This window comes from Cygnus atratus, chromosome 20 (assembly GCF_013377495.2).
Source record: "Cygnus atratus isolate AKBS03 ecotype Queensland, Australia chromosome 20, CAtr_DNAZoo_HiC_assembly, whole genome shotgun sequence".
Taxonomy (NCBI): Eukaryota; Metazoa; Chordata; class Aves; order Anseriformes; family Anatidae; genus Cygnus; species Cygnus atratus.
The window spans coordinates 10,047,416-10,075,288 of record NC_066381.1 but is presented as its reverse complement, the minus strand read 5'-3'; the positions used below and the strand labels follow the sequence as shown (position 1 = coordinate 10,075,288).

Genomic DNA, 27,873 nt, shown 5'->3' with positions numbered 1-27,873 from the left:
CTCGGGAGCTCAAAAATGGGGCTTTCCAGCTGGTGACCGAAAATGTAAATACTTCTGCGAGCCTTTGCATTTCGTGAGGTACCCTGGGTCATCACGGCAGCACCCACCGCTCGGGCACACTGGGGCAGCAGCTCAGCACCACAGTACCGTGCCCACAGCACCGTACGGAGACACGAGGGCCGTGTGGCTTTTGTGGGTCACCACCAGGCCCTGGGGAGAGGTCTCACGGCTCCAGCGCAGTGACACCAAAGCCTCTGGTTAAATAACATCTTGCTGCTGGGCCCAAGAGGACCCGCAGCTGCCGGTGCCTTTTCTGCACTGATCAGACGTGGACAATCAGTTTACAAAGCATTTTAATTAGAGCACACAAAACACCAAGCAAAGACAGTAGAGTTCATGTGGTCACAAGCAGTGGCCAGCTCATTATACATACATATGCACATATTATTTACGCAAGATAACCTCCATTTCAGATTGATCACAGCAGGCTAATAAATTCCCTTTACGGGGATTAATTTCCAGCTTCTGACCTTTGGATATAAAAACCCCACAGAAAGCCCCAAGTGAGCGAGCTCCTCTGGCCAGCTTTACATTTGTGCTGGCATCTTTCAAAAGTGTGTCACGGTGATGGTGAAGACAGGAGGGCTCAGTCATGATCAGCAGAAATAATTAAGCGTACAGGATCAATGATGGACTGAAAAATCCACCAATATGTTCTAATTGCAGAAATATCCCCAGATGTGTCCCCATGTTGCACTCATCGTGAGTCAGCCACTGTCCAGGTCTGCAGCGCGTTTGTTCAGAAATTGGCGTGTGGATGGGGAGCGCTGGCTGTCTGCAAGGGAGAGCACCTTTTCTCTGTTTTAAGGCCATGTTAATTATGTAAATGACATTTAAATCCTCTTGACTCGGTGAAAATAAAGTCACACATTCCAGATATGCAGCCAACGACCAGAACTGAATGCTTCAATAAAAACCCACCAATCCCCAAAACAAAAATCTCAGAGGATTTAATAGGAACGTGGGTGACCTGATTGCAGGAGGGGCTGGTGATCCCTGCTGGTCTGAACAGTGTGTCCCTCCCCCCGGCAGAACAATTCGCCTGTGCCGAGCAGATTGCAAAATCAAGGTCAGGAATTTAAAAGGAATAGTTGAAAACAGATCGCCTTTGGGAGGAGGCAGAGTTCATTTTAAAGGTGGGGGGAGGCATTTAGCCAAACCAAACGTCTGCCCCACACTCTTTCTGAACCTGCGTGTTTCAGCAGTGACTGTGTTTGATGGTCCCTCGGTGAGGTTTTTGGGAACGAACCAGCAGCTGGAGACACCCTGCTCTGGGGGCTCTTGAGGCAGGGGTGCAGAGCCTGCAGGTGTGCTCAGTCCTGATGCGAAGGCCGGGTGCTAATTCTGCTCAGGTTCTTCAGGACGCGTGATTTTTCCAAACAGCGACCGATAGAGCTCCGTCCTAGGGAAAGGAGGGAGGAGGAGGGGGAAAAGTTACTTTCCAAGGTCAAACTGGTAGCAAGAGGCTGCCACCAAACCCACTTGCTCCTTAAAATAAAAAGGCCTTGTGTAATTAAAAATGCATTCAACAATCTTTATTAATACATGCAATATTATTAATACAAGCAAAGGGAAGACCTTGCATGAGACTAATCACACACAGTACAGAAATATGTAAATATTTCAGTGTGGCTGGATACCGTATCTCTGGAGAATGAGGTTTTCTATAAGTTTGCCCTTTACAGATAGGCTCTTCAAGTAAGAAAACAAGATTGAATATTTTAATAGGATGTATGAGACCACAGAGCCATAAGGAGGATTCAATCAGACAGTCTTCATGGGACTATAATTTAGTTTTCATACATTTCGTTGGACTTGACGGTACTTGAAAAACAATGAAAATGACCCAGCAACAAGAGTCCAATTAATATCACATATGCAGCAATTGTGATAACAGGAGCAAGTTAAAAAAAAAATAAAAAAAATAAAGTGGGCTGGTGTTATGTATTTATTTTTAATTTAAAACCAAAGTAACCTGAGAAGAGAGCAGGGAAAAGGAGAGAGCATTTTTATAACTCGCACATTTCTGGAAATCAAGGCAGACCACAGGAGAGCATTATTTCCTACGGACGCTCTTTCTAAAGGCACAGCCTGTTGTACGATGCCACGCAGCAGTGTTGGCCGTGCTGCGGATGGGATTTCTTCCCTTCTGAGCTCTCCGACAGCCACGGGGTTATTGGAGCAACAATCCCAGTGATCTGCTCGCTGGGGGCCCCACGTCAGTGGTTTGTCAGGGCCAGCACCCAGGAAAGCTGCTGCAGCAGCCGGCCGAACTGTCAGCGTTCCTCTGGGACAGGCAGACAAAGGCGACTTCTCCTCTGCTCAGCAATGATTACAGCATGGCCTCAAAGGATGAAATTCAGCCCTGCCAGAGACGCCGTGGTTCTGGCTGCCTCCTCAATTAAGATCACAACAGGGCTCGTTGGCGACCACTCGAGCTGGGGGCTGTTTTACTGCCTGGCTCCTTTAGAAATCAATAAAAGATGGCAACTGGCTTGAAAAGTGTCTCCTTCTTGCGGACACTTCCACTGGCGAGAGCTACCTGTCAGCCTCGGTGAAGGAAGGAAGGAAGGAACTCCTCAGCTGCAGTGAAAGGCCAGCCACTAATCCTGGGGGACGCGGAGCAAAGTGCCGGTGCCAGCAGCACGGGGCTGGGCACATGCGCACAGCTCGCCACGGCAAAACCACCCTAATTCACTGGGCCACATCTCTTAAATTAATTTTAATTTAGAACCTAATTAACCAATCAGCGGCTCTACCCTCAGAAAATGAAGGTGGTGAGGGACGTGGTCTCCTCACCTAACGAAACGGGTGGCTCCATGTTCTGTGTGCAGAGCTCAGCCCCGACCATGGAGCCGTAACTGGAGTTTCTGTGTTAAATCGAGAGTGTGCACGCAATTTTTGGCAAGTTTAACGCAAAAGCAAAAGCAAACCACTTCTAGAAAACAGAGCTGATGTTTGAAAAGCTGCTCTGAGCTCAGGAGAGGAAGGTGGTAGGGGTCAGGTGCTGTACATGGCAGCTGAATTGCACCGAGTGCCCAAAATCGAAGGCTCGGGGACAAACGATGTCTCTCACTCCTCTGGAGATGCCAGAAACCGTGCTCAGGTGCGACAGCCCCGTGCTGCTGTGCGGTCCCGTGGAGGCTTCAGCTCCAAGCCGTCCTGGGCTCTGCGTCCTCTGGTCCAAGCTCTCCTGGGATGCCCACGAGCCAGCGGGAAGGGAACGTGCAGGCAGGGAGCAAACACCTTCCAGCTTCCCTCCGCCTGCAGAAACCACTGCCTGCACCAGGCAGAAAAGGGAGGAGGGAGAGGAATGCCTTCCCCAAGCCTACAACATTTTCCATCTTCCCTGACTATTAACTGATAAATGTGACTCGCTTTTGCTGTTTAAACTGAGAAATCAGATGGCAAACAGCGAGCAGCGCTCCTGATAAAAAAGATGTTGTGACTTTAAGGCTCCGTCGAGTGATTGGAAGGAAAATGCAGAGTGATGCTGTTTGGTCCTCCGACAATCACAGCCCTCCAGCCTTGCTTTGCTGCCTGGCTCAGACCCCATCATTACCCCGAGCAAACGTTTCCACTTGTGCTGCAATCTCGGTGAAATTCCTGGGCAGCGCACAGCAGCTCCTGGCCGCAGCGGGGTTCACGTGCCGGGAGCAGCGAGGGAACTGCTGAACCCGGTGTTTTGATAGAACAGCATTTCACACTCAGGTGGGCAAAGCCGACAAACACGCGGGGTATGCTTGTGTCAGAGGAGGCTGAGAGGCCTCTGCCAAAACACCACCGGCTCAGTCCTTCTCCCCTCTCCCTGGCCTACACCTCATTTAAATACCGAGGGTGAGTTAACGGCACTGCGGAAAACAACCCAAGCAAGACAAATCCCAGTACCAAAGGCACCCCTCTTGCTGGCTCTCCAACCCCCACCTGCAGCCACGGGAGGCACCCGAGGCCCCGGTAAGCTGACAGCCCCACGACTGGCTTCAGCTTCACTCTCCTGCCAGAGAAAAGCCTGTCCGAAAACGAAGAGCCCTTCCAGCAGCCAGCGGGATCTCGCAGCTCCTCTTCTGGAGATTGCTTCCATTTTCTCTTCCCCTGTAGGGACGCCGCCGTTGGCCCTGCTCGGGACTCGGAAGGAAGCCTCTAGTCCGTGCAGCTCCTGCTGTTTGTTTGTTTTAACACACACACCCGGCACAGGCAGCGAAGACACGAACCGGAGACGTCGGTTCTCAGCTATTCACTACCACAGCTCACCCCATGGACTCCCTCCCGTCCCCCCACGCTCTGCCAAGGACCCCCACGGTCTCCGCACGTTGCCCCTTCTCGCTGTGCTGTCCCACAGACGCGCAGAGCTGACCTCCCCACCATTTCGGGCTCCCGGGCCTGATCCCTCACTTGCCTCTACAGCCGTGGCTGTGGCCCGGAGGCGCCGCTGCCCTCCTCCGACGTTCCCTGTCGGCGGGGGGATCTCTGTCCTGGCTGCAAACCCACACTGCAGGCTCCTGAAGCATTCCCCTCACTACAGATCCCTGCAGGAACCAGCCCGGGCCAGCAGGAGCTTCTGCCTTTTCTCAGCGAGCTTGAGAAAGCCAGAAGTAGCATTTGTTCTTTGCAGCCTGCCTTTGCCTTTCCCTGCCGGTGGAGAACCAGTCTCCTGAGGTTTCTGTCCACGTTTTTGGCTTTTGACGGGTACAGGAGTTCAGGGATCAATGCTGAACTCGCTCCCATCCCAGGGATTTTAAACAAGCGGTCATTTTTCAAGCAAGCAGGGCCCGTGGAGACCTGAGGCAAGGATTTGTCTTCCTGGGCACTGCCTGACTCTGCCGCTCGCCCTCCCTGGTTCCAGAGGCACATGGAGGGCACACAGAGGCCCGGAGGAACCAAGCCTGGCAGAGCCCAGCCCAGCGCCCGGCAGCGCTGCCCCTCGCCTCGGGGCACACCACCAGCAGCCTCTGTTGAAGCCTGAATCCAGGTGGGACTGCCTGGATAATAGCACAGACACCCTGGCAGCGATGGGAAACCAGGTAACTCCTCTACCCTGAAACAAAACAAACGTTTTACCCTGCTAAAAAATAATAATAATAACCCAACCATCCCCCCCCCCCCCCTTTCATCATCTAAGCTACCTTTCTTCTACAGCATCTCCCCTCAGCAGGATTTAACCATGCAGAGAGTAAAACTCATCAATCCTCCAGGTTTAACCTTGTCTCTGTTTCAATTCACCAGGGTAAGTGTGGATTTTAATACTTTCAGCCCCCTTAAGGCTATGCATAATGAACTTGGATTTTGGTTAAAAACATAAAATTTCTCTCCTCCACCCACATATATTAAACATCAGACGAGCCACTGAGTTGAAACAACCCACCCCACCACGAGGCGCTGCCTTCAGACGGAGGAAAGGTGACTTTAGCACAAAGGGGCACCGCTATGAACAGTGCGCTGAGGAATAACCTGTGCTGAGTAATTAACAGCACTTACACCTCAGGTAGAGAGCGTGCAAGAAGCAGGTCGATACAGGGGTCTTCCTTGGATTAAAATTTAACTTACCCTTTATTGCAACCTACAAAAGCAAGTAATGAGCACTAACATTTTTATTTCTTTTAAACTGTCATTTAGGCTGTAGAGGGGATAATTACCTATTTCCACTGTAGTAAGGTTTTATCACCCTTAGTGAGGCATTTTCTAATTTAATATTTTTACTATATTATCATAAAACCTGTTTCTGGAAAAAATGATCACGAACCACACAGCCATTTGCCATAAAACATGTGTGCGTAAGTACCTTGGCTTATTATTTATGCATTTCTCCCGAGCTCGCTCCAAAGGCAGCGGCCAGCAGCGGAGCTCGACGCCGGGCACCCACCGCTCCACGTTTGCGCAGCCCCTTCTTCTGATACGTCAGCAGGCTGAGACAAAAGGGGTGTGCGGGGGGGCCCTTCCCCTCTGCTCTCGGTGCCCCCACGCAGTCAGGACCGTGGCTCTTGGCTGCAGCTCGGCCTCGTGCAGCAGCCAGGACGGGATGCCCCTGCGCCGCTCACCGCCCCCAGCCACGCTGCACGGACCCAGCGAGGGCATTCCCCCCGCTAGCCCCAAGCCAGCAGCTCGGCCGTCTTCCCGTCCACGGCTTAACACTCCTACAGCTCTCGGGGGTCTCTGCAACACCCCCGGCTGCGGGCAGCCCCCAGCGCACGCACACGCTGCAGATAAAGGGGTGCCAGGGCAGCAGGGCCGACGGCGAGGATCCTCACCTTGCACGCTCCTGCCTGCACGTCAGCGGCGTTGTTTTAATAAGTAAATAAAAGCCCAACTACTTCACGCACCGAGCTCTGTGCGCTAATTCAGCAGCGGACTTTATCACCCTCCAAATCCCACAGACCTACTTACTACCGGGGTTTTGTAGGCAAAAGCCTTGCAACGGAGAGCAAGTAAACACACACAGAGGGTAGGATTTCCCTGAGTGAATATTAACAGCAAAAGCACATTTTATAAATATATAAATCATTAAAATATAGATCACAGGAACTGTTAGCAGTTCCCCAGGAAACTACTTTGCCCATCGCAGTAGCACTACTCCACCAAACATACAAAGGGGAAAGCAAACACACACCCTCACATGGGAGAGAGCAGCTAACGCTGTGCTGGTTGGTATAATTACATTCATGCTATTTCTTTTTTTTTAAAACGCAGTTCAGTGGATTAGTAGAAGAACAAAATTAAGGGGGAAAATTCAGTTTCTGGTGTGTTTTTTTTTAGAGTGCTATTAATACAGCAATACTGCATGAGTCACTGCTGCTCTGCTGTTATAAAAATACCCTCCACCAAATCTCTTTGCCTTTTCCCATGTACCTTTTCTTTCCTCTCTTCTTCCAGGACAGAAAAAAAAAAAAAAAAAAAAGATAATTTAGAATATGCCCCAAGCAGTACTGAAATAACTACAAATAACCCATTCCTGGTGACATCCTCCACTGGGAACAATGCATTTCTAATTCACAAAAACCAGTGAAAGATACAGCACGAACACCCATGAAGAAAAGAAGATGAAAACCACACACCTCCTGATGAAAACAGGCTGGCTGTGGAACAGATGGCTCATCATTTTCTTGGGAAACTTTCTGTCTGCATCCTAAGAGATCTTTTGTCCACCAGTGTGAAATTCAGATTACTAGGTGCCTAGCAAGCAGAGCAGGTACCTGGGGAGATAAAACAAGCTGGCGCCCTTTAGTTCTCAATTCCTACTCCAAAGCATTACCCGACACCAGCACGCGGGGTGGGGGGGGGGGGGGGGTTTGCTCTGCACTCGCACACCCCACGTGCATTTCCCACCCCAGGATTTCCGCAGCGACAAACCCACGCCACGGCCGGTGACGGGGAGCAGAACAAGCAGCGGCGATCAGGCAGGCAGCATTAAAAACCCGTGGCACTGGCAGCGAGGGGTGCTGCGGGGCGGCGGGGGCTGTGGGACGGCAGCCCCCCGAGATGGCAGCCCCCCGGGACAGGAGCCCCACGAGATGGCACTCTCTCACTCGCTTCCCAGCCACGGCCCGAGCGCGGCGCGCACAACTCCGGCCATAAATTCCGCAGCCAGACGGCTCTCATCACCGTGCCCGGCGCTTGAAGGAGATTCAGAAAGGTCTGCCGCAATTCCCTCTCGCTCAGGCAGGTCAGGATTGGGTCCTTCAAGTCCGTGCGAATGCTTTTAGCCCCACGGCTTTAAATTATGAGAGGTGACATGTGACCTCTGGTTTGTCTCAGGAGACCAGGCACAAGATTTATAAATATTTCAGGAAGCCGGTTCCTGCCCTAAACAAAGGGACTCTGCACGTTTTGTGAGGCTGGGTGGCGATGGGGTGGGGAGCGGGCGGACGACGGGCTGCCTCTCCAGGTGCCGCCCCGCAGACCCGGGGTTCAAACCTGCCACCTCCATCACCGGTCCCGAACGGTTTGTCCTTACACCAGCACACGGCCACCTGCCTCTTCTCCAGCCTTACAGGTGACAGAATTAACAGGAGCAGCGGAGGAACCTCTCGCACCCCCATTTTGGCCCCACCAGCACCCACGTTTTCCTAGGAGCTTTCACGGCACCAAGATCAAAGATGCGGAAGCGGCTGGAGAAGGAGCAAAAACGCAGGGACGTTCACAAACCTCCAGCATGCTCTGCTGGCGTGCTCTCTAGCAGCTTTAATTTCCCCATGAAATTCATAAAATGTTGCCTTCTCGGGCTCTGTTTGAAGACGGGTATTTGAGCGGAGCAGCCGCTGTAATGCTGCCTGTGCAGCGCCCTGTGCAGACGTGCATGCACCCGCACGGAGGGGACCATTCTTTGTGTACCTTAACATCCCATATTCCTAGGATGATTTCCCTCTTTCACAGCTTGACTGTTTTATAACAGATTTGATGCAGGAGAAGACAAATTGTCTCACAAAGGAAGGACGACAAATCATCTCGCAGCTCTTAACAGGTTATTTTTTTTTCCCTTTAAAAAGGAAATTTCCATAACAGAGGCGTCTGTCTTCTTACCAGGGATGTCAAACATCAAACGCTGGGACACGATGATTTCAGCCCATTGGCACTAGCCGGGGTCACGTACACCACTTCGCTACTGCCAGCCTCAAAACACACAAAAGCTCCTTGCTCACACACCAACCCTTGCACAACTGCAGTCTAAAGCCACGCGGGTACCTTCAGGCACCTACGTGGGTCGACTTCTAAGGGCGAGTCAAAGGCTGGGGGTAAAACCCCACCAAACAGAGCGAAACACAAAGGGCAGGAGGACACCAAAGCCACGGTGCCTCGGGCCCAGTAGCCAAGCCAGGCAGGTCTCATTTCGCAGGGCAGCACGTGCTGCGTGCTGTGTGCTTTTTGGACCCCAGCTCAGCTCAGTCGAGGCCCCCGGCTCCCCTGGAGAGAGCTCAACGCTCGCTGCTTGATGTTCATGAGGCAGAGCGGGCCATGCTGCGGGACACGCCACCTCCCCAGGGTGCACGCCTCTCCGCTGGGGGACCCTGGAGGGGCTCTGCCAGAGCATGGGGATCCTCCTGAAGCCACACAGCCCCCCCCAGCCCCATCCCAAAACTCCAATTTCTCTGAAATGTCAGTGCTGCATGTTCGAGAGACTGCCCCGGGCGTTAGTGCTACCCCCTTTGTTTCACAAAGCAAAGCCAATGCAAAGCCGGACAAACTTTCCTCCAGGCCGTGCCTATAAAAACCCAGAAGGGTTTTTCTCACACGTTTGTGCCGCACGGCACAGAAGCTGCTGGTTCAGTTGTTGCAGAAAGAAGTGCTTTGCTTTCTGTGAGGGACTTGTGGCACGGTGAACAGAACTGGATTGACAATCCCGGAGCCCAGATTCCTCCACTAATCCAGTCTCATGGTGCTGTAATACCCAAAGCACAAAGTGAGCTAAGTTAAAGGCTGGTATCTCACCAACTTTTTTACTTTTTTTATTTTTATATTAAACTCTTATGTCATATAAGTAAATTAATCTTTTAATACCAGGATTTCCTACCACGCACCCCCCTCCGCTTGCTGCAAGACACACAGCTACAAAGCAGCTGTGCTAAGTGCAGAAGTGAGGATGCTGGTCGGGAAAACACAGCGTCCTGGCTGAATCCAAGGGAAATGCTCTAATCCAAACCCCGCTGGCAGCTGGATAAGCTGTGTCTTAACCCAGCGTCCCAGCAGGCCCTGGCGTCCTGTACAAGAGCCAGGCTGTAAGGGAGCGGGCTGGGGGCTCCGCTGCCACGCACGAGGTGAGGCCAACGCGGGCACGCAGCCCTCGCGGGAAGCCCCTGAGCCTGCGGCTCCTACAGACCAGGGACATGTCGACCAGGTAACTTCCAGCACAGGCAGACAGGTTGTCTGGGGGTGTTTGGTCAATACCATCCGAAACAGGGACCAGCCTGTGCCTCATACTGTGTGGTTTGACACAGTCCCGTGATGGCCAGCTTCTTCCCGGTAATTTGGGAAAAAGCCGACATATTATCCCCCACCTTCAGCCAGGTCAAAACCCCTGCCCTGAATTTCAGCTTGCACTTGAGCACATCTCTTTTGTCCTGCCTGACTTTACTGCAGAGAAGCCTTCTCCTGCCTCCCGTTTCTGCTCCGGGTGCCATCTTTAATGATGATGTATGGGCGTCCTTCTCCTCAGCGGTGCTGTGGGGAGGGGGTCACACATGCGACACCGCCAGCATGTGTATCAACAGCAAATTATAAACCGTGTCAATCCAAGTTAATGCAAAGCTGTAATCCTCTTTAACAAGAGATCAAATCAGTGCCATGAGTTATGTTCATTCTGTAATCTGATAAGAAATAGAGTGAGACTCTAATAAAAGAGTAATGAGAGCCCTTAATGATGCTGTTAAAAGGTAGCGCCAGTTAAAATATTGCTGTTGTTCCAGCTGATTAGATCACTGTTGCATATTTGCACAATCTTGTTTTACCTGTCAGAATAACCTCAGTCGTCGTGGGAGATAAAGGTGCTTGGACCAAACATCTGCTCCTTAAAGAACATCTCTCCTGCAAGTTACCCGTCCTCCAGAGGTGACACAGTGACGTTCCTCAAACTTGGCAGTAACTTGATATCAGACCTTTTTTTGGAGTGTCTGTGTTTAGTCTCTGTTCCACCCACATGTACAGTGCAAAGATCTGAAGATCTGTATATCAAAGCTGACAGAGAGATATAACAAAACCAAAATCCGCACAGACATCCTCCCGGGAACACAGGCTTTACCTGACCTTGCCACGACTAGGTGGTTTATAGGATCCACTCCTGCAGATATGGCATCTCTGCACATGAGGAAAATACACGCACGTGTTTATGGACATGCACACCTTTAGTGGGAACCTCTAGGCTCAGTTTGTCATTTTCTTGTGCCTCATTTCCCAAAGTATAAAACAGAGAAGGCAGGCACCTTCCCAGCTCTGTTGAACATGCCGGTACCAAAGGATGATTGCATTAAAGTTTACGCTGTGCCAGATCCTGGAGCAATGGGACCACTGAAGTACCCCCAGGTCACGAAGATGGGAAACGCATATTGCAAGGGAAGTCCAAGAAGTGGCACCCCCACGATGCCACCCTCAAGCCCAGGTGAATCACAACCTGAGAGAGATCAATCCTGATCTAATCCTGGGAAATTCCTGCCCGAGTCTGCTACTCCCCTCCGAACACCACCCCAGCACACTTACATCAAGCTCTTGCCTTCGGCTTGTCACAGGGCAGGCCCATTTACATAGCAATGACCTTGGACCGATTAGAAAAACCTTGGCCCAAGAGTCCTATAAATGTATTTAAGTCTATAAACATATACCCCAAGACAACCATAAAAATCACTTTCCAGTGTATGTTTTAAAATACTACCAAAGAGGGGTTAAAACAGAGGAGGGCTCGAGGCCACCCGTGTCCCACACATTACAGCATAATATATGTGAGCACAAGGTTAAACAGCCATGCCCATGCGTAGGGTGCAGGAAAAACTGGCAAGTGGAAGATTAATTGCCTGCACGAATGCTATTATTCCAACTAGCAGCAAGACTAAGAAAGAACGTGGCAGCGATGTTGACAAAGGCAGTATTGTACTTGCATGTTTCTTTTCTCAAATTCCGGCTGTAAAACAATTCTGGAGGGACCGTCCATCCCTCTCCCCACGCAGCGCTCAGACCGTTTCTCCTCACACGTATTTGCTCTTTATTTCCACAGCCAGCAGCAGTGGCAGGTGATGAACTTGACATGCCGGATCCCCACAAGTCCCGAGCGTCCCACAGCCAGGCTAATAACTCACAGGAACCTTCGAGTGAGTGCTAGCAGCCCCTAGCACTATTTTAAGGGCTCTTTGTACAGCCAGAGCATTTAAGATGGCTTAAATGTACAGAAGAATCAGGCTCCGGATTTATTCCTAGGTTGTATTAACTATTTAAATATACAAGAAGTGACTGGGTATTACAGTGCTACGGAGACACATGCCTTCAAAGCACTTCCAGCAAACAAAGCAAGGGAACAGTCACAGAGAACTCTGTCTGCTCCTGCCCCAGTGGCGAAGGGCTTGTGCAGTTCATCACAGGGAGTGAGGACTTGGCACAGCCACAGGAGAACCAGAACTTCCCCACCAGCCACCCTCCAGCCTCTGCCCGTCCACATCTGCACATACATATTTATTTCCTGGCATTTTCCACGCAGCTACCTGACACCGTGGTCACCGGTAGAACTAAAGGAGGAATATTCAGGCAGCTCTGTTCCTACAACCCTTTGTTACATACAGCTCACTGACACTTTAAAACGTCTCGCACTACAATACCGAGCACCCTGTTGTTCAGATGTGTATTTACTTTGGGGTCATGCCTTTTAAGTGCCTGAGCAGGAAAAAAAAATGGCTCGGAGCATGATCACATCACTGTGAAGTGTATACTTGCATTTTCAATATAGTAATTCACACTTGCAAACAATAAAATTACCTTCTTCTGTCACAAAGGAAAGCTGTTATCATTACCGCTTCCCTCTCATGCGTACAGGCTTGGTCTCTTCTTTTTAATTCACCTGCAGTTTAACGCAGGCGTTGAATTCTTCTCGTCTTGTCCAGGGTGGCTGTGTGCTGCTGGAGAGGTACGACGGCCCGTGGCAAGTGCAGAGGCATTTTAAGCAGCGATGTGAAATGATCCCTAGGGGGTGGCCACGGTTTTCAAAGAAAAATAAATAAAATCACCGATAGCAGCAGATATCTTCATCTTGGGAGAGCTGAACCAGAGCACTCAGAGAGTTCTGATTTTCAGACACCGGCCACTCCGATACTTTCAGTGTGTTTTATGGTTGGATGCAAACACAAAAGGTGTAAGACTAGGGAGGAAAGGAAGGAAGTTGGGCTAAATAACCCCAGGTTCACAGTGCGCACAGCAAGAATGCCCACCTACGCTGTCCGAACGAGGAAGGCCCGCTGCAAATAGGAGGCAAGAATCTGCTCCTAGTGAATGGCACAGGAAACGATAGGCCTACATTCCAGCAATTGAAATTTAAGCTCAACATTAGGACTCAGCAATGCCTAAGCACATCGTGTGGGGAGGCAGCTGTGAACAAACTGCTTAAGAAAAACTGTAAGAAGGCCTGCAACAGTCTGCAATGCACATTCGTTGTGTTGTAGCAGTGATTTTGGTGAACACTGGGGAAAGCTTAGGCTTCTACTTGTGCGTGTCTCATCTGAAACAAAAGCTTTGCTATGTTTTTTAAAAAAGGAAATAATAATACTACTACTAACCCACTGTTTTTTACACCTCCTCAACAGCAGACCTCAAAGCATCCCTGATTCTTTCTGCTGCAGAGAAGGGGAATCAGTCAGGGAAGCACACGGACTGCTCAAGGTCATCCACGAAGCCATCTGCTGAACTCAGGCCTGAGCCCGCCCAGCCTGAGCCCTGCACCGCCCCATCCATCCGCAGGGTTTGCTTGCAAGCCTCATCTTGGCAGAACGGGACGCAGCTGCCCACGCGATACAAGCCTCAGGCACGCTTGCTGGTGTGCGATCACATCAGCCGACAGTTCCACTCTAGATGGCTAAAGCAACGTCGAGAGCTAAGTGACTGAAATGCCATTAACAGAAAGTATGGCGGGCCTCCAAAGCGACTAATAAACCTAATGTAAGGAGCAAGTTCCTGCAGTCAGACAATAAGCAGCAGCAGCTGCTGCCACGCTGCTGCCACCAAAGAATCTGTAACACATGCAAGCGATGTAATAACCCACTCGGAGCGGAGAAAACCCCCAGGAGACATTTTCAGTAAACCAAATGTCAAATGCTATGTCCCTACCACGATGATAGCTATGCAGACGCGGCGTAACACAGAGAGCATCCTATTAGCTGTAACAGCTTCGGAGGGTCAGCCAGGCTCCTTGCAGCTTGTGGTGGACTCAAGGTGCCTGCTGAGAAGGGAGGGGAGCGAGGGTTATGACGATGGCAGCCAGATGAAGGGCAGCCGAGGCCCAAGAAGGCTATTGTCAAAATGACTCGGCTGTCCCAGCTGCTTTGATGCACTTCATGCTTGCGTTGACTTGCTGGAGAATTTTGGCTTCCAGAAGGCATTTTCTGTGCAACTTTTGGAACGCAAGTGAGTGCAGTGGGCTGCGAAAGAGGAGGCAATGTCACCTCTGGGGCCAGCAAGCATGATAACCCGTGGATTATTAGGGTCTCATTACTATCTTTCACCTCCCTCTCCCTCTCATACAGACCTTGCAAGTTGAGTTCCCTTATTCTGGGGATAGAGCAGGGGGCTGGAAGCCTGCCTAGCCTGTAGGACACTGCAATATGTATTATATGCAAAAAGTGGCAGCCACTCTAACCTTAATCGATCTCCTCAAAGTATACAAAAAAAATCAGCCAACTGGACAGGACAGAGAAATACCAGAGGCATGCACATTACTAACGTATATGGTATGAACGGGTTCCTCCTACACACACACGTGCTACTTGCTAATTACCCTCAGACAAAAAGCTGTGGGGAATGAGCAGAACATCCCAGAACAATTCCTACAGGATGGTACGACGCTATTAGGAGTGCATGTCTGCCCCACCCCATGTTTTATTTGGGACTACCCAAAGCACAAAGACCCTGGTTCCATACAGGTACGGAGGTCCTTGCCAGCTGGGAAGCACAAAGAGCGGCTAGCTCAGGTCCTGCGTAGTAGAAACAAAAATGCACTTGATTATTTGCCAAATAGGCAAAAGTGTTCACATCTAACGTCACAACGTCAAAGTCACTTCTGCCCCTCTCTTCCTATCCAGGTAAGGGGGTGGAAGATCTGACCTCCTTATGTGGCTGGAGGAGTAGCTCCCACCTTGCCTGTCCAACACATTTATTTTTGTGGTGAGAGGATCTAGACAATATTCAGTACTCAGAGCAGTTTTCTCATTTGGAAAAAAAAAAAGGGAAAAAAAAGAAAGAAAAAAACATGAGAAAGATGCATGATGAAACAGCACGGGTCTTATTATGCACGCAAAATGTCTTAGTGCCAGCTTTCTGAAGAGCTTTCATCCCGAAGTCTGTGCAATATCCCAAAAGGCAGCAGTCTGAGAACAGCAGGTATTTGGTTTCCATTTCCCAAACAGACAAATGACATCTCTCTCTCACAAAGCACAAGCATGTTCCACAACCCAGGGGAAAGATGTTTCTCAAGCTTTCCACATCCATTCATTGGAAAAATTATACCACCTCCTTCCCACAAAAAGCCCAGCATTTCCAGACTTAGTTAAAAAATGTAATACATAAGAAATACGGCTATATACGTAGAACAGCTGCCTAGCAACTACGTACAAAACTTAACTTGTATCTTCTTTAATAATTAGCAAGTTAAAACAACATAGTCTTCTAATAAAATCTGTCACTCTTTAAATAGAAATACACACAAGCAGCATTTAGGTCTTGGCTGAATCTTGACTGAACTATTCCAGTTGTTACCTGAAGTAAGAAAATGCACGCTGAGCAGAATTGAAATCAGTTGTCGTTTCTGCTAAAAGACAAATTCTTTATAAGTTTTGATTACACCTGGAGATACTAGATAACTTGGTTCACTATTTCTAGAATAATCCTATATAACTAGAAGATTTCAAAATTGGAGCAATTTTAAAGCAGAAGTAAAAACGTAGGTACCAAGATTTATGAAAATTTCTTGTTTGGTGTCACAGTAATTACAGAGTGAAAGCTCAGCCAGGCTGCCTGGACAGATGTGACCAAGACATCCAGGCTATGATGCCAGTGACAAATGGTTAACTGATAAGAAGAAATGGAGAGGGCGACAGGCTGAAGAACAGGTCAATATCACGCTGTCATGAAGCCATTTGAGAAACATAATTAATCTATTACTCACCTGGCATCATCATTCATTGTGCAGTGGTCAATAGGTGCCATGAAGCTCACCAGCTTGCTGTGGACATGATACCTGGATAGTGCAGGAAATAAGAGGCAGCACATTAGTAACTATTAATGAAAGGAAAATGTTGCTGCTTGAATAGAAATATACCAGTCCCCAAAAGGGAAAGTGCTGGCTTTCCTGGGGGCTGATATCTAATGAGTTACTAGTCATAGCTGGCAATTCCCCCTCCCTTCCCTCCTCCACCTTTCTTATAACATGGAGAGAAGAATAATCAGATAGTACAACGAACTAACAAGCAAATCCTTTTTTTTAACACAGCTAGAAAGAGAACATGTAGCATCCCTTAATTGTGTGCAGTACCTAATCAGACTCCCAGACTGACAACCCTGAAAAGTCAGAGAGACAGGAACTAACTCTTGTTTTCGGCCTGCCCTTCAGCTGGCGTCTCAATCACCTTCTGGAAGGTGTGCCCAAAGAGTGCACTGCAGGCAGCAGCAGTGTCAGAGCATCAGACTTTCTCAAGCATCCACCTCCTATCACTTCTTCCTTGCTCTGTGGTAGCTAGGGCCCTAAGGGATCTCAAAATCCCACTCTGTTAGACATACCCATAGCTGGAAAGTGTTATCCCAAATAACTTAGAAGTACAACATGTAAAACCAGGCAGAGAAGTCAAGAAAAAGACCTGCAGAGAGAAGAGAAGGGGCATGTCCAAGGTAATAAAGTGCTGCATCTGTCTCAGCTTCTGATCCACCAAAATATTTCTGCATGCTGTGATGCACCTACAGATATGGGGTCGCCCTCCTGCCTTCCATCCTGAGCTCGGAACTTGCAGTGGCTTTTCATGACTTATAGCCCAGGATCTGACATATACAATTTCACAGAGTACTGAAAAACTGTGAATGTGAAGGTGCCTTTAAACGCTAGTGTGTAAGGGCAGGAGATTCCAAACCAGTAGCTTTGATGTGCACTACCATGCTGCCTACCCAAGTCTGAAATGTTTTATCCAAGTTGCTGCTATTTTTAGAGCTTGACAAATAGCAGGCAAAAGGATTCACAAGCATTTGCCCAGAATCACCTTTTCTCTTTGTCACCTCTGCACTCCCTTTTGTTTGCTTATGCAGGAACATTCCCTTGAGGGGATTTTTAGCTCACAAGAATATTTCAGAATGGCTCTTCAGGCACAGCACACACTCACCCTTACACAAGGGCTTCTCTACACAATCAAGTCTTTGTCACTCGTAATGGAAGGAACTGCCCTGGTCTAACGCTGTAATGATCAAATCAGGGAACAGACACAGCACTGCGTGGCTAGCACTGCACCAAACAACAGGTCAACAGGCTGAGCTACGGAATAGTTCACTTACATTAAAAACTGATGGATTCATACAGATCAAAGCTTACACAGAGATGGACGCTAAGTAGTAAGGGGACTTGGCAATACTGATAAATTCTCTGATGCAAGTTGTTTGTCCAGAACTAATTACCGTCATGTTTTTAAAATCGGGACCTTCAAAATCTCAGTCTAGCAGATATCGAGTATTTAACTTCATTCACAGAAAGACATCCCCTGTTGCAGCACAGGCAGCGCTGACAAGAACAGTAGGTGTGCACACATCGCTGATCCGCATCTACCTCAAGACAAGGCATGTCCTAGCAAGGGACAGCAGAGGTCTGGGCACCTGGTCTCTTAAGCTCAACTCTGCAGTTTTTGGAAGGGCTCACTTCTCCTCTTCATGCCTCAACTTCTCCATCGATGAAGGGAACAGGTCCCCATGTCAAGCACAAGGTCAACTGCTTTTGAAAGCACTTGGAGATCCTCAGACCCTATAATGAACTAGCACGTTTCACCCAAACGCGCTCTAATATTGGAGGTTTGCTAAAGGATTGCTAAAAAGAAAGAATTACTGAGACAGGTAAAATTTAGCATTTGATACTTTGCTCTCCGGGATTTCAAAGTTCTCCACGAAAACAAATCTAAGCACCACTGATTTTAGGGGAAAAAAAGAACAGGAGACAGACAAACTGCTTGGGGTGACACATGGTCTTTCAGTGGAAGAACCAACTATTTAAAAACACCAATTTGGGCTCTTTTGGACGATTCTGAAAAGATGCTGGAGCTTAACTGCATGTTAATCCTAAAACCAGACAATGACACATTTTTTTCTTTTATTGATATTTTTCCTGAGGGGTCAGTGCAACTTTTATTTAGCGAAGAAAAAAAAGGGCACCTAAGATCTAAGAGGCAATTGACTTGGCAAGATAGCTGATCTCTCAGGAATGCTGAAGCGCACAGATTGCACACAATGAGAGACTTCCCCATTATTCCTAGAGGTTTATGAGTCTGACTCAGTTGTGTGATGTTGTCAGTAGTTTTGACTGAATCATGAATATATCCAATTATGTGTGATGCTGACAGAAAAGAATATTGATAGTCAATAATTATAGGCTTTTCAGGCCAACAAAGTAGCTCTTCCCTCTTTTAATAAATTATCTTATGACATCTATCTTAAAAATTGCTATGCCAGGCCTGACCCAGACTGACTCCACTGACTTTCTATCAGATGCCATCTAAACTCACGATTTATAGTTTACTCACAAAAGGATGGTTAATGTTGCGGATTTTTTCAGGAAGCGGTGCAGCTTTTCAGCGTGCCTCCCTGCCAAAAACACCTCCTCCACTACAAATCATGCAGTCATGCTAAACTCAGGGAGGCTAATATATCTGCTCTGCAAAGGGGAAAAAAAAAAAACAAAAACTATCTTCTCCAGGCTGCTTCCTTTTCCACCCTACAGCGTGGACAATTCTTCCACTGGAAACACAGAGACATCAACCCGAATTCGTGACCCAGGAATCAGAACGCGAAATGCTGTGATGCTAAAGAAAGCTCTGATGTGACTTAAAAACAAACAGAGATTAGACACCAAATTGCAAATGACAATGCGTGGGAAGTAGGCATGTACCTCACTTGGGCACTTCTACAAATCTTCCCCTGAAGCTGCTATCTGTACTTTAGTCAGCCACACGTATATTGCACAAGAGGTGCTTATTGGCTTTCACCAGAAATCATGAGCCCAAATCACTTAGGGGCATTTGAACACCAGTCTCCAGTGCCCTCTGAGACCGAGGAACACTCATGCTAAGACTGATCTGGGCAGCGCTCAGAGGTTGCCTCCAAGCCACCCCTTATTCTAGGCTCAAAGAACATGAAGATTCCACAGTGGATGCCCCAGAGCAAGGCAGCTTGCCCTGAAGGGGGCAAAGAGGCCTACCAATGCACCCTGCAGCCAACCCAGGGCAGTCACATTTGATTTGGCAAAATCAGAGCTTTTGGTTGCTTGCAGAAGCTGTCACCCACCGGATTTTCCTTCCTTTACTGGCTTTTCTGTCCACTTTCTTCTTTATTTTGCTCCGTAACTTCTGGATGGCCAGCCATTGCCTGAGGAATGCAAAATGACAGTTACACCATTTTTAGAACCACGAAGCAGATAAGCGTTAGCTATACTGGGGTCCGAAGCCCGTTCCAGCCCTTTTACCCAATGCATGTACAGAAGCGAAGGAGATCAGAACCTCAGGAAAAGAAGTATGAAACTTCAAATGCCTGTGCCACTGCTTCACTCCAAGGACACAGCTTTTAAACAGCAAGCATTTCTCCTCATGCCAGCCACAAGAAGACTCATAGGCCAGACCTGATGATCCCAATGAGACGATCACTGTTTGGTGAGAATTCTTCGTCTGCAGGGAAATCCATGGAGACCACAAGATTGGCTCCATTTTTTATTCTTTCTTGATAACTGTTTTTTTTTTAAAGAATCTTTAGGATTAAAAAGAAAATCTTTACCAAATATAAATGCTAAAATCTGTGAAAATTATCTTTAAAGGTACTCCTTTTTAGTTTTGGCATTGATTGTTAGAATGATTTCTACTTTGCACATAGAAAGCCCTGAACAGTACTGACGGTCTGACGCTCTAAACTGATTCTTTAAGTGAGATAGGCTATGCTAACTTCATGAACAGAAGTGCTACAGGGCAGTAGATGCTCTGAATTTATTTCCTCCCTCAGTTCTGCAAAGCATATAAAAAATTACAAGCCAGTATTTCTCCCCACCCTCTCTGACTATTAAACCTGGCAAATCTAGCAAGAAGTCCTCTCTAATGCTCCACCTATGACTAAGCAGAACTACAAAAGAAAGGCAAAAACCACTTGCAGAACGTGCTGTCTGATCCCCAGCAGAATTTAGAAGGGAAGGCTCAAGTCCTCAGACAGAATCTCATCCAGTCAAAGAAGTTTTCAGTAGGGAAAAACTTCTACAAGTTATAAATATTTTTTTACGAAAATGAGCATCATTTTACCTAATTTATAGAATGAAAACTTGACATCGGGGAAAAAATCTAGCAAAATCCAATTACTGCAATCTTAATATAATCTTAATTACTGTAATCTATTTTATTGTAAAGTCAGATAAATGTACAATGTAATCACCACTTAAATGTAATTTTGTCTGTATCATGTTAAATTATAGTGAATAGCTTTCCATAATATTTCAGACATATACAAAATATATTTGACATGTTGCACTAAAATTTGGATAGTATTTTACAAGGATAAAAGTTATTTTACTTACACAAAATTTCCTAATGAATTTTCTTCCCCTCCCCATACACACACCCGCTTAACTCCTTTTTCAGCGGAGAGCCCTATTCCAGCATCTCCAACCTTCCTGTGCTTTTACGTTATTTTCAATTATAGCCCAGGGCTATTTAAATGTATACTGTTTATCAGGCAGTATTTGAAATGTTCCCTGTTTTCTAAGCACAGAATTAAACTGAGGAATACAAACTTCCCTGCATGGAATTATATTTTACTTCTGGCATGCAGGCAACATTCCCTGACACTGTTCTAATCAATCAGTATCTTTGCTTACAGCAGGGAGAGAGCATAACAGGACTCATTTTAACTGATCTCACTACAGACGGCTCACTCCTCTAAAAGGATGGCAAATCAGAGCTCATAATGAGAGAATGCCCAGCTTCAGCAGTGGACAGTTGCTTCGTCTAGCTCCCTCTTGTCAGGCAGGACAGGACAAGACACTCCTCTACGCATCCTCTGTGCTACATGAACCACTGTGACAGAGGTATCCACGGTGTGGTACAAGCCTTTTATGGCTGCAAAGTATCCTCAGGGCAATGCACTGTATTAAACCTAGAAGCTTTCTCCAGAGTCACTCACAATTTTGCCGTCTACAAGGGGCAGGACTGGAAGCTCACAAGTAGTTCTGCACTCCTGGACTGTGCTGCAGCGCTGGGGAGAAGCTAGTGATGCTGCAGACAGCTTCCTACTCACCTGCCCATCGCTACTTGATCGTTGGGGTCCAGCGAACTGGTTTTACGCTCTATAAATTCCCGAAGGAGCTACAAGAGAGACAAAAATTCCATTTAAAAGCACAATAAAGACAAGTTAATGCAAACAGGTTCACATGTTTCTCGGAAAACTTAAGAAATTAGGTGCCAAGTTCCCAAGAGAATCTGCATGCCTCATTTCTTGAAACTCTCTAGAAAATGGCATGCCAAGAACTAAAGCCTTTCAACATTTCCTCTCCACAAGAGTTTTCCAAGGGATAAAGCAGTTATCTTCCAAAACAGTCCCCGCAGTGCACGTGACTGGAGCATAATGCTGGAGGCAAACAGAAGCGTTTCTGTACAAAGCTCATTTCAGATGGATCTAGGACTAGGAGAGTCTTCCCCTCGACATACTACGGTTTATTTAGGTGACGTTTAGCATCATATCATTCATCTGAAGAGCATCTAAAAGGTTCTGCCAAGCCAGAGGGGCACAATTTAGGAACACCATGGCCAAGCACAAGGAGCCCTGCATGGGCAAAGCAAACCGATGTCCTAAAGGTCATCAAGCAAGGGCAAAGGACTGGAATGGTAGCACTGCAAAGCCACCTCTGGCCTCGTCAGACAGGCCGACCATTCAGTAACTGCTGGTCACAGGAGCCCAGAGCAAACTGTACAATGCCACGGAGTGCAAATACATGAGGAGCTGGGGGATGCTGCAGAAATAGGCAGGCGGGGGCCCGGTCCCTGCTCCTCAGTTAGCTGAGCCTGACAGGAGGCAGTCGCTCCTCTCCCCGAGGGGCAGAATGAGGAATCCCGCTGGTGTTTCAGGGATCGTTACTGTTCGCTGGGCTTTTGGAAGGATGAAAAAAGCCTGAACATCCACAGGCTGTTGTGTACCCAGCTCCTCCTGACAAGTGTGCCACTGGAAGATCTGCAAGAAGATCTCTGCCCCACGAGCCTCCACAAAACAGACGCCAAGCTCTGCTAGGCAGTAGTGCTGGCTCTGAGGAAAAGCACAGCGAAATAATTTTTACAGCCAGAGCAGGAATGCTCAAGCAGGTTTTTCTATTTCTTTTCATGTCCTGAGGGTTAGGTTTTGTCCTGTGTGCTTCCTGCAGCCAGAGACCCTTGTGAACAGCCTTTCTGGATACTTGACCGGGGCTGGGTGTTTATCACCACTCACTGGATTGAAGGTGCTGTGCCGTGGGTATCACACATTGCTGCAGAGAACAGAAACGAACCCTGCAAAACTGAGGTGCATGACCTCTTTCTGGATGCCCCGACAAGCGAAGTTACTGCCTCGGCTCAGACACAGACCTGGAAATACGGGAGTCCAGTCAATTCTACAGACTTCTTGGCCAAGAATGGATGAACAATGCTTTTCTTCTACCCTGTATTTTTGCTCAAGTAGGAGTGCTGGTGTGCGATGGTCAATCAGGGCACAGCAACAGTCCCAGGACGTAAGGCTGGGGGAGCAGCCGGCTCCTGGCTGTTGCCCTCACCTGGCCGAAGCACGCGCAGCCAAGGCAAGAGGACAAGGAAGAAGCTGGCATCAGCTGGCAGCAGGGGATGTGGAGAAGGAGACACCCGCTCAGTGAGGCGGCAGCATTTCTGAGCAGAGCTCACCTCGGGGCCCAACTGTGCTCGGAGCAGCCTTCGGGTGGCCTCCAGGGCACTGCCGCGGCCCCCGCCGGGCACAGCTGGTCCCTGGGGCTGCCCCAGGCACTGCACAGCCAGAGGAGCTCGCACACTGCTCTGGCTTCCGTACGCTGCTGGACTGAGGGGGAAAGGCCAAAAAAAATGCCATTTAAAAGTAGATGGTTATCATTTTACGACCTTTTTTTGTTTTTAAATGGAAGACAATCAAGCAACAGAGTAAATGTTTATTCCTGTCCACATCTTCCCCTGCCTTCAAGGCTTACATCATATTAAAAAAAAGAACAATTCAAGCACAATTAAAATCCTGCCACTACTTTTTTTCCCCTCTATTTGCCTATTTTTGGAGATTATTACTACAGAAATTACATTTAAGAATTCCAGGAACAGAGGCCTCTGGTTTATTATCACTAGAAAACAGCAAGCTATTTCTCTGCCCTGTTTATCTGATTGATTCCCAACATCTTTCTGGCACACAATCTATCAGTTTATCTCTCCCACTTCATCACAGTCACTTCTGGCAGCTAAATACAAGATCCAAATCCAGTGTTACACAGACATACGACACAGTAAACCTATGTAACACTGCTACTCTGTAAACAGCTGCCCTTAAGGCTAAGCAGAAATGGGATCTTGGTTCCTAGTCAATATGCTGTCAAAAGCAAGGTGGGAGGGAGGGTTTTAACAGCAGCCAGAAATGGTGCTGCTACATTTTAGTGTTTCTTCCTGTACCGGCAATAAGATGTGTTTACTGGCACCTCTTATCTTGCTTCCTTGGCGCAATGCACGGAGAAAACTGCTGAGCTGTAATGGCAGCGGCCGAGGCACAGAACACGGCACCATGCACGTCCTGACACTCTCAGCTAAGCAGCAGGACGCCTTCTGCAGGACTGCCTCGTCCTGGTGGCCCACCAGCTCACGGGCTGGTGGCACCCAGGTCTTACAGCTCTGCCCACAGCTCTGCGAGGTGCTGAGCCGTGTGCTGCTTGGCAGGGCAACAGCACGGTCCCGTTACTCACTGGGGACATGTCCTCTGTGCTCAGAGCATCCTCTCACCAGAGCTAGCAGGGGAGAGCTTTGTGCACCAGCAGGAGGCGAAGCCCTGCACACAGTCGTCTCCTCGGCACTAAGCAGGCCAGCAGCACATCAGCCACAGCTGGGGCAGACTCTGCCTTGTTGACCTTGGGGCCGGCAGTGAAACGTTCTTTCAACGCGGCGTCACCTGCAAGACTGGGGACACTGCTGGGGGGAGGGAAGGGAGACAGGGATGAGGGGGAATTAAAAAAGAGCAGGGAGAAGAGGGAAATTAGGAAAGAGAAATAAAAGCTGCGAAGCATCTTACTACATCTAAATAGTGTACGTCTTAAAGCTAAAGTTATAAATCACGCTAACAATGGTTACTAAAATAAAAGTGGATGTAGCCAGAGGCTACCGTTGAAAAAGTCAGTCTAGACCTGCCTCGCTGCCTTTGGTCTTTAAGGATTTGATTAGTTTTTCTGCTTTCTAGTTCAGCGTCTTGCATTCAGCCCATGCTCCAGAGCCAGCTAGGGCTCAGGATACAGAATGAATGATAAATTCATTTACTGAATAAAGTAACACTGTTTTCACAGCACAAGACTTAAAACACTTCCGAAGCTGTAATATTTCATTAAGCTTGGCGATTCTGGTTTAAATTTATTAGTCAAAACAGAAAACTCTCATCAGACCCCATATATTCCATTAGGAGTGATATATGGTGTCTCCCAATGTCTAATTATTAACTAGGAAGTGTAAGTAAATCACTATCAGAATTAAGCCCTGATGTGTGAAGACAGAGTTTGGAGTTAGGCAATTTCAGCATCAAAAGGCTGTGATTTGAAACGTATCCCTTTTTTGCTTTCCCTCCTTCACCTCTTCACATCTTGCCTGAACTTCAGAAACCCCAGCTCACTCTGCCATGCAAACAAACACAACTGCCTACCTGCAGACCCAGGGGCCTGCAGCTCCACTACCGGCTCCAAGCTGCTCCTACCGAAAGCAGGAACCAGGAGAATAAACCATGGGCAAAGTGGACAAGGGGCAGTAGTAAGTGGAAGAGAGCAAAGAAAGCTGCTTGTGTGAGTTTTGTTTGTCTCGGGAATGACAGGGCAACGCTTGCCATGAGTGCATTTCCGAACTCAAAGCTTCACATCAGAGAAAATTTTCATTCAGGTATCAACAAGCACTTGCAAATCCTATTAAACCCAAGCAAATCAGACTCCCTGGTCAAAACCAGGGTCTACCTGTCAGGCACGTAAAGAAAAGCACACACGTTGCGTGGCTTGCCAAAGGCCACAGGCAGCGCTAGCGCTGGGCCAGGAGCAGAACTGACTCGCCCTCCTGTGTTCGGAGCACCCGAGAGGAATTAACATCTGCAACTGCTAACAAAGAGCAACGCGACGTACCCACAGGATGTGACCGAAGGAGAAAGCTTCAAAAGCAGCTTGTATTCACCTACCTGCGCTGACACCAAAGCCATTGTTAAAATTTACACTGGAGTCACTGATGTGTGCTTTCTAAAGAATTCACCTTAAAGGGACTCCCCTTCTCTGCTAGTTACGAGACGCAGTACATCGTACCAAATTGGAGGGATTTAGCAATGCCAAGAGGGTGTTGTTCAAGGGTAATAGAGATTCATTTCTCATTTTGGAGGTCAATTTTCATTTTAGAGGTTAGGTCTCATTTTCATGCACTATCTATCAGTGTTTCTAATACTACCGTTGCTGACCTTTCTGATTTGCAGACCCCTAAGAATTTCCAGTTGAGACAAAGAGCTAAGTATAGCTGAAATACGCCTCGTGACAAAAGAGACTTTTCTTTGCCCTCACAGACCGGTTCAAATTAATATTTTGCAAAAGTTGATCTATACTGCATCACAGGAAACAGTTTAGTCTACAAACCTCAGAAATATAACCGGAACAAAAGAAACACTTTTTCTCTGATGTTATTCAAGTCTTCAGAGAAGCCAGCAAAGGCACGGGTCATTTCTGCTACCGTGCATCAAAGCCACCTGCTCTGTCTCACGAGTGGCGCCGCCGGCTTTGAATTCACCGAGTCAGGTATGAGGGGAGGTGAGACGTGGTCTCAGCCCGGTCGTTGTGCCGGCCGCTGTACGAGGAAGTCACGGCAGTCCTGCTGGGCTCCCCGCACCAGTAATATCAAACGAGGGGCCAACAATGTTCATTTTAAAACAACTGTGCAGAGCAACGGGAAAGCAGAACCTTGTACAGTTTCTGCCAGCTTAGTCGTTTGTTGAAAGCAACAGAAACAAAAAAAGATGCAACTGTATGTGGATTTAGAAACAAGGAGAAAACGTGAGAAACCCAGCCTACAGGTTTACCAGCAGCCGCTCACCTTTATTAGAGAGAGCACTGTCACTCCCCTGGCTAAAAAAACCACTCTTTATTAGTGAGGAACTCTAAAATTTTTGCAAATTACCTCTGTGGGCTTTTCTAGCTAAGTATGCATCTGTAACTGGAGACAATAAACAAACAATTATTGTGGCATGAAGGTCTACTCACAGCGCCCTGATGTCTTTTAACACAAAATCCTTTCAAAAGATCAGGCAAATTACCTTCAGCCTGTCTCAGAGAGCTGCAACGTTACATGTCACATTGAAAAAATGTGTTATCATTAAGTTATCTTCTAATCATTTTTAAAAAGCAGTTGTTTTTTTTTTTTTTAAAAAAATCACTGTAGGAAATCAAAACAGAAGCTGAGCACAGGTTGCCAAGTCCAAGTGAAGAAATAAGAATACAAACACCAACTGCTTTTCCTCTTTAGTGGTAAAAGTGCAAAGTCACTCCACTTCTGAACAGAAAGTTGTCAGAGCTGCATTTTATCAGTGTAATTTCAATACTTTATAATTTATTTTTTCTCTTCTTTATTCTTTGGACAGACATGATAAATCACGTCATTTTTTCCTTCTTTTTCATACATATACACTGTACAATTATTGTAAACAGCATAAATAATGAAAAGGTTGCTTCTGTTTCAAGTCTCTTTACATTTTACACTGCACTCTGCTTTGACACAGAAACAAGACGTTTCTTTTCCTCTTCCGAGCTGCCACACATTAGCAGCTTAACACCACTTGGATTTCTAGCAGTGCCAGAGGAAATTTGTACTGCATCTCAAACTGCATTCTTAAATCCTCCCCAAAACACTTTTTGATATATAATTTCCTGTAATCTATTTATAATGTAAAAATCTAACCTGCGAGGTGAAATCACTGGAGAGTCACTTTTTAAAAAATATTTTATTGAAATTCAGCTTTGTATAAAATAGGCATTGACTTGCGTATTTTCTGATATCCCATTAAGAGACGTTTCAAATCAAGCTTTAAAACGTGTTATTAACCATCTACCCAGCCATTTGAAAGATACATGCCTGTGATAAGAGTATTGTATTGCCATTAACCTGTGGGATGGTTCGAGACATCTCTTACTCACACAAAACTCTAAATGCATCTAATTAAAGACACAAGATCAGCTGTCCATATTAATCACTCACCAGTTTAATTAAGGTAAACCAGCTTGTCAGAAAGCCAGTCTTCTCTCTATTCTTCACCGGTATCGACTTTTAATAGTTCACTAGATTAGTAATTAGTTGTTTATGGCATTATCAAATACCTGAGAGAGAAAAACACGGTATGTGCCCAGCAACTGCTCTAGGCCTACTCTTGGTTGGGACTCAGGGATGTCAAGAATTTTAAAAAGCTGTGACTTGGAAAGATGTACAGCCCAGCAGAGAAACAAATTGAGCTACGAGTATCTTAACAAGAGAGTCAGAGATTCATTTTGTGGTCACGCAGATTAAAGGAGGAATTCTGAAGGCTAAATTGGGAAAAAGAAAGTTAGCCAGATGTCTCCCTCACTTTGAAAAATCCCATCTTTCACAGAGAGTGTGAAAAGTGGGCAGGCACATACAGTGCCACCCTACAAGGAACAAAAAT

At 47.4% G+C, this 27,873-nt stretch overlaps 1 protein-coding gene across 4 annotated transcripts in view; it reads right to left on the bottom strand.

Moving 5' to 3' along the window:
- Positions 1–335: 335 nt before the first annotated feature.
- AATF (apoptosis antagonizing transcription factor) overlaps positions 336–27,873 on the bottom strand; it is a 52,513-nt gene continuing 24,975 nt past the window's right edge. Inside the window, exons 9-12 of one of the 4 annotated variants that reach the window (XM_035561142.2) lie at positions 21,247–21,314; positions 19,261–19,341; positions 15,899–15,970; positions 336–1,462 (exon numbers count right to left, since the gene is read on the bottom strand). In XM_035561142.2, coding sequence (XP_035417035.1) covers positions 1,399–1,462; positions 15,899–15,970; positions 19,261–19,341; positions 21,247–21,314 — 285 coding nt within the window. In that variant the 3' untranslated portion in view covers positions 336–1,398. Of the gene's footprint in view, positions 1,463–2,992; positions 3,341–15,157; positions 15,539–15,898; positions 15,971–19,260; positions 19,342–21,246; positions 21,315–27,873 lie in introns of those variants that run through there. The other 3 variants (XM_035561141.2, XM_035561143.2, XM_035561144.2) reach the window with 3 other exon arrangements.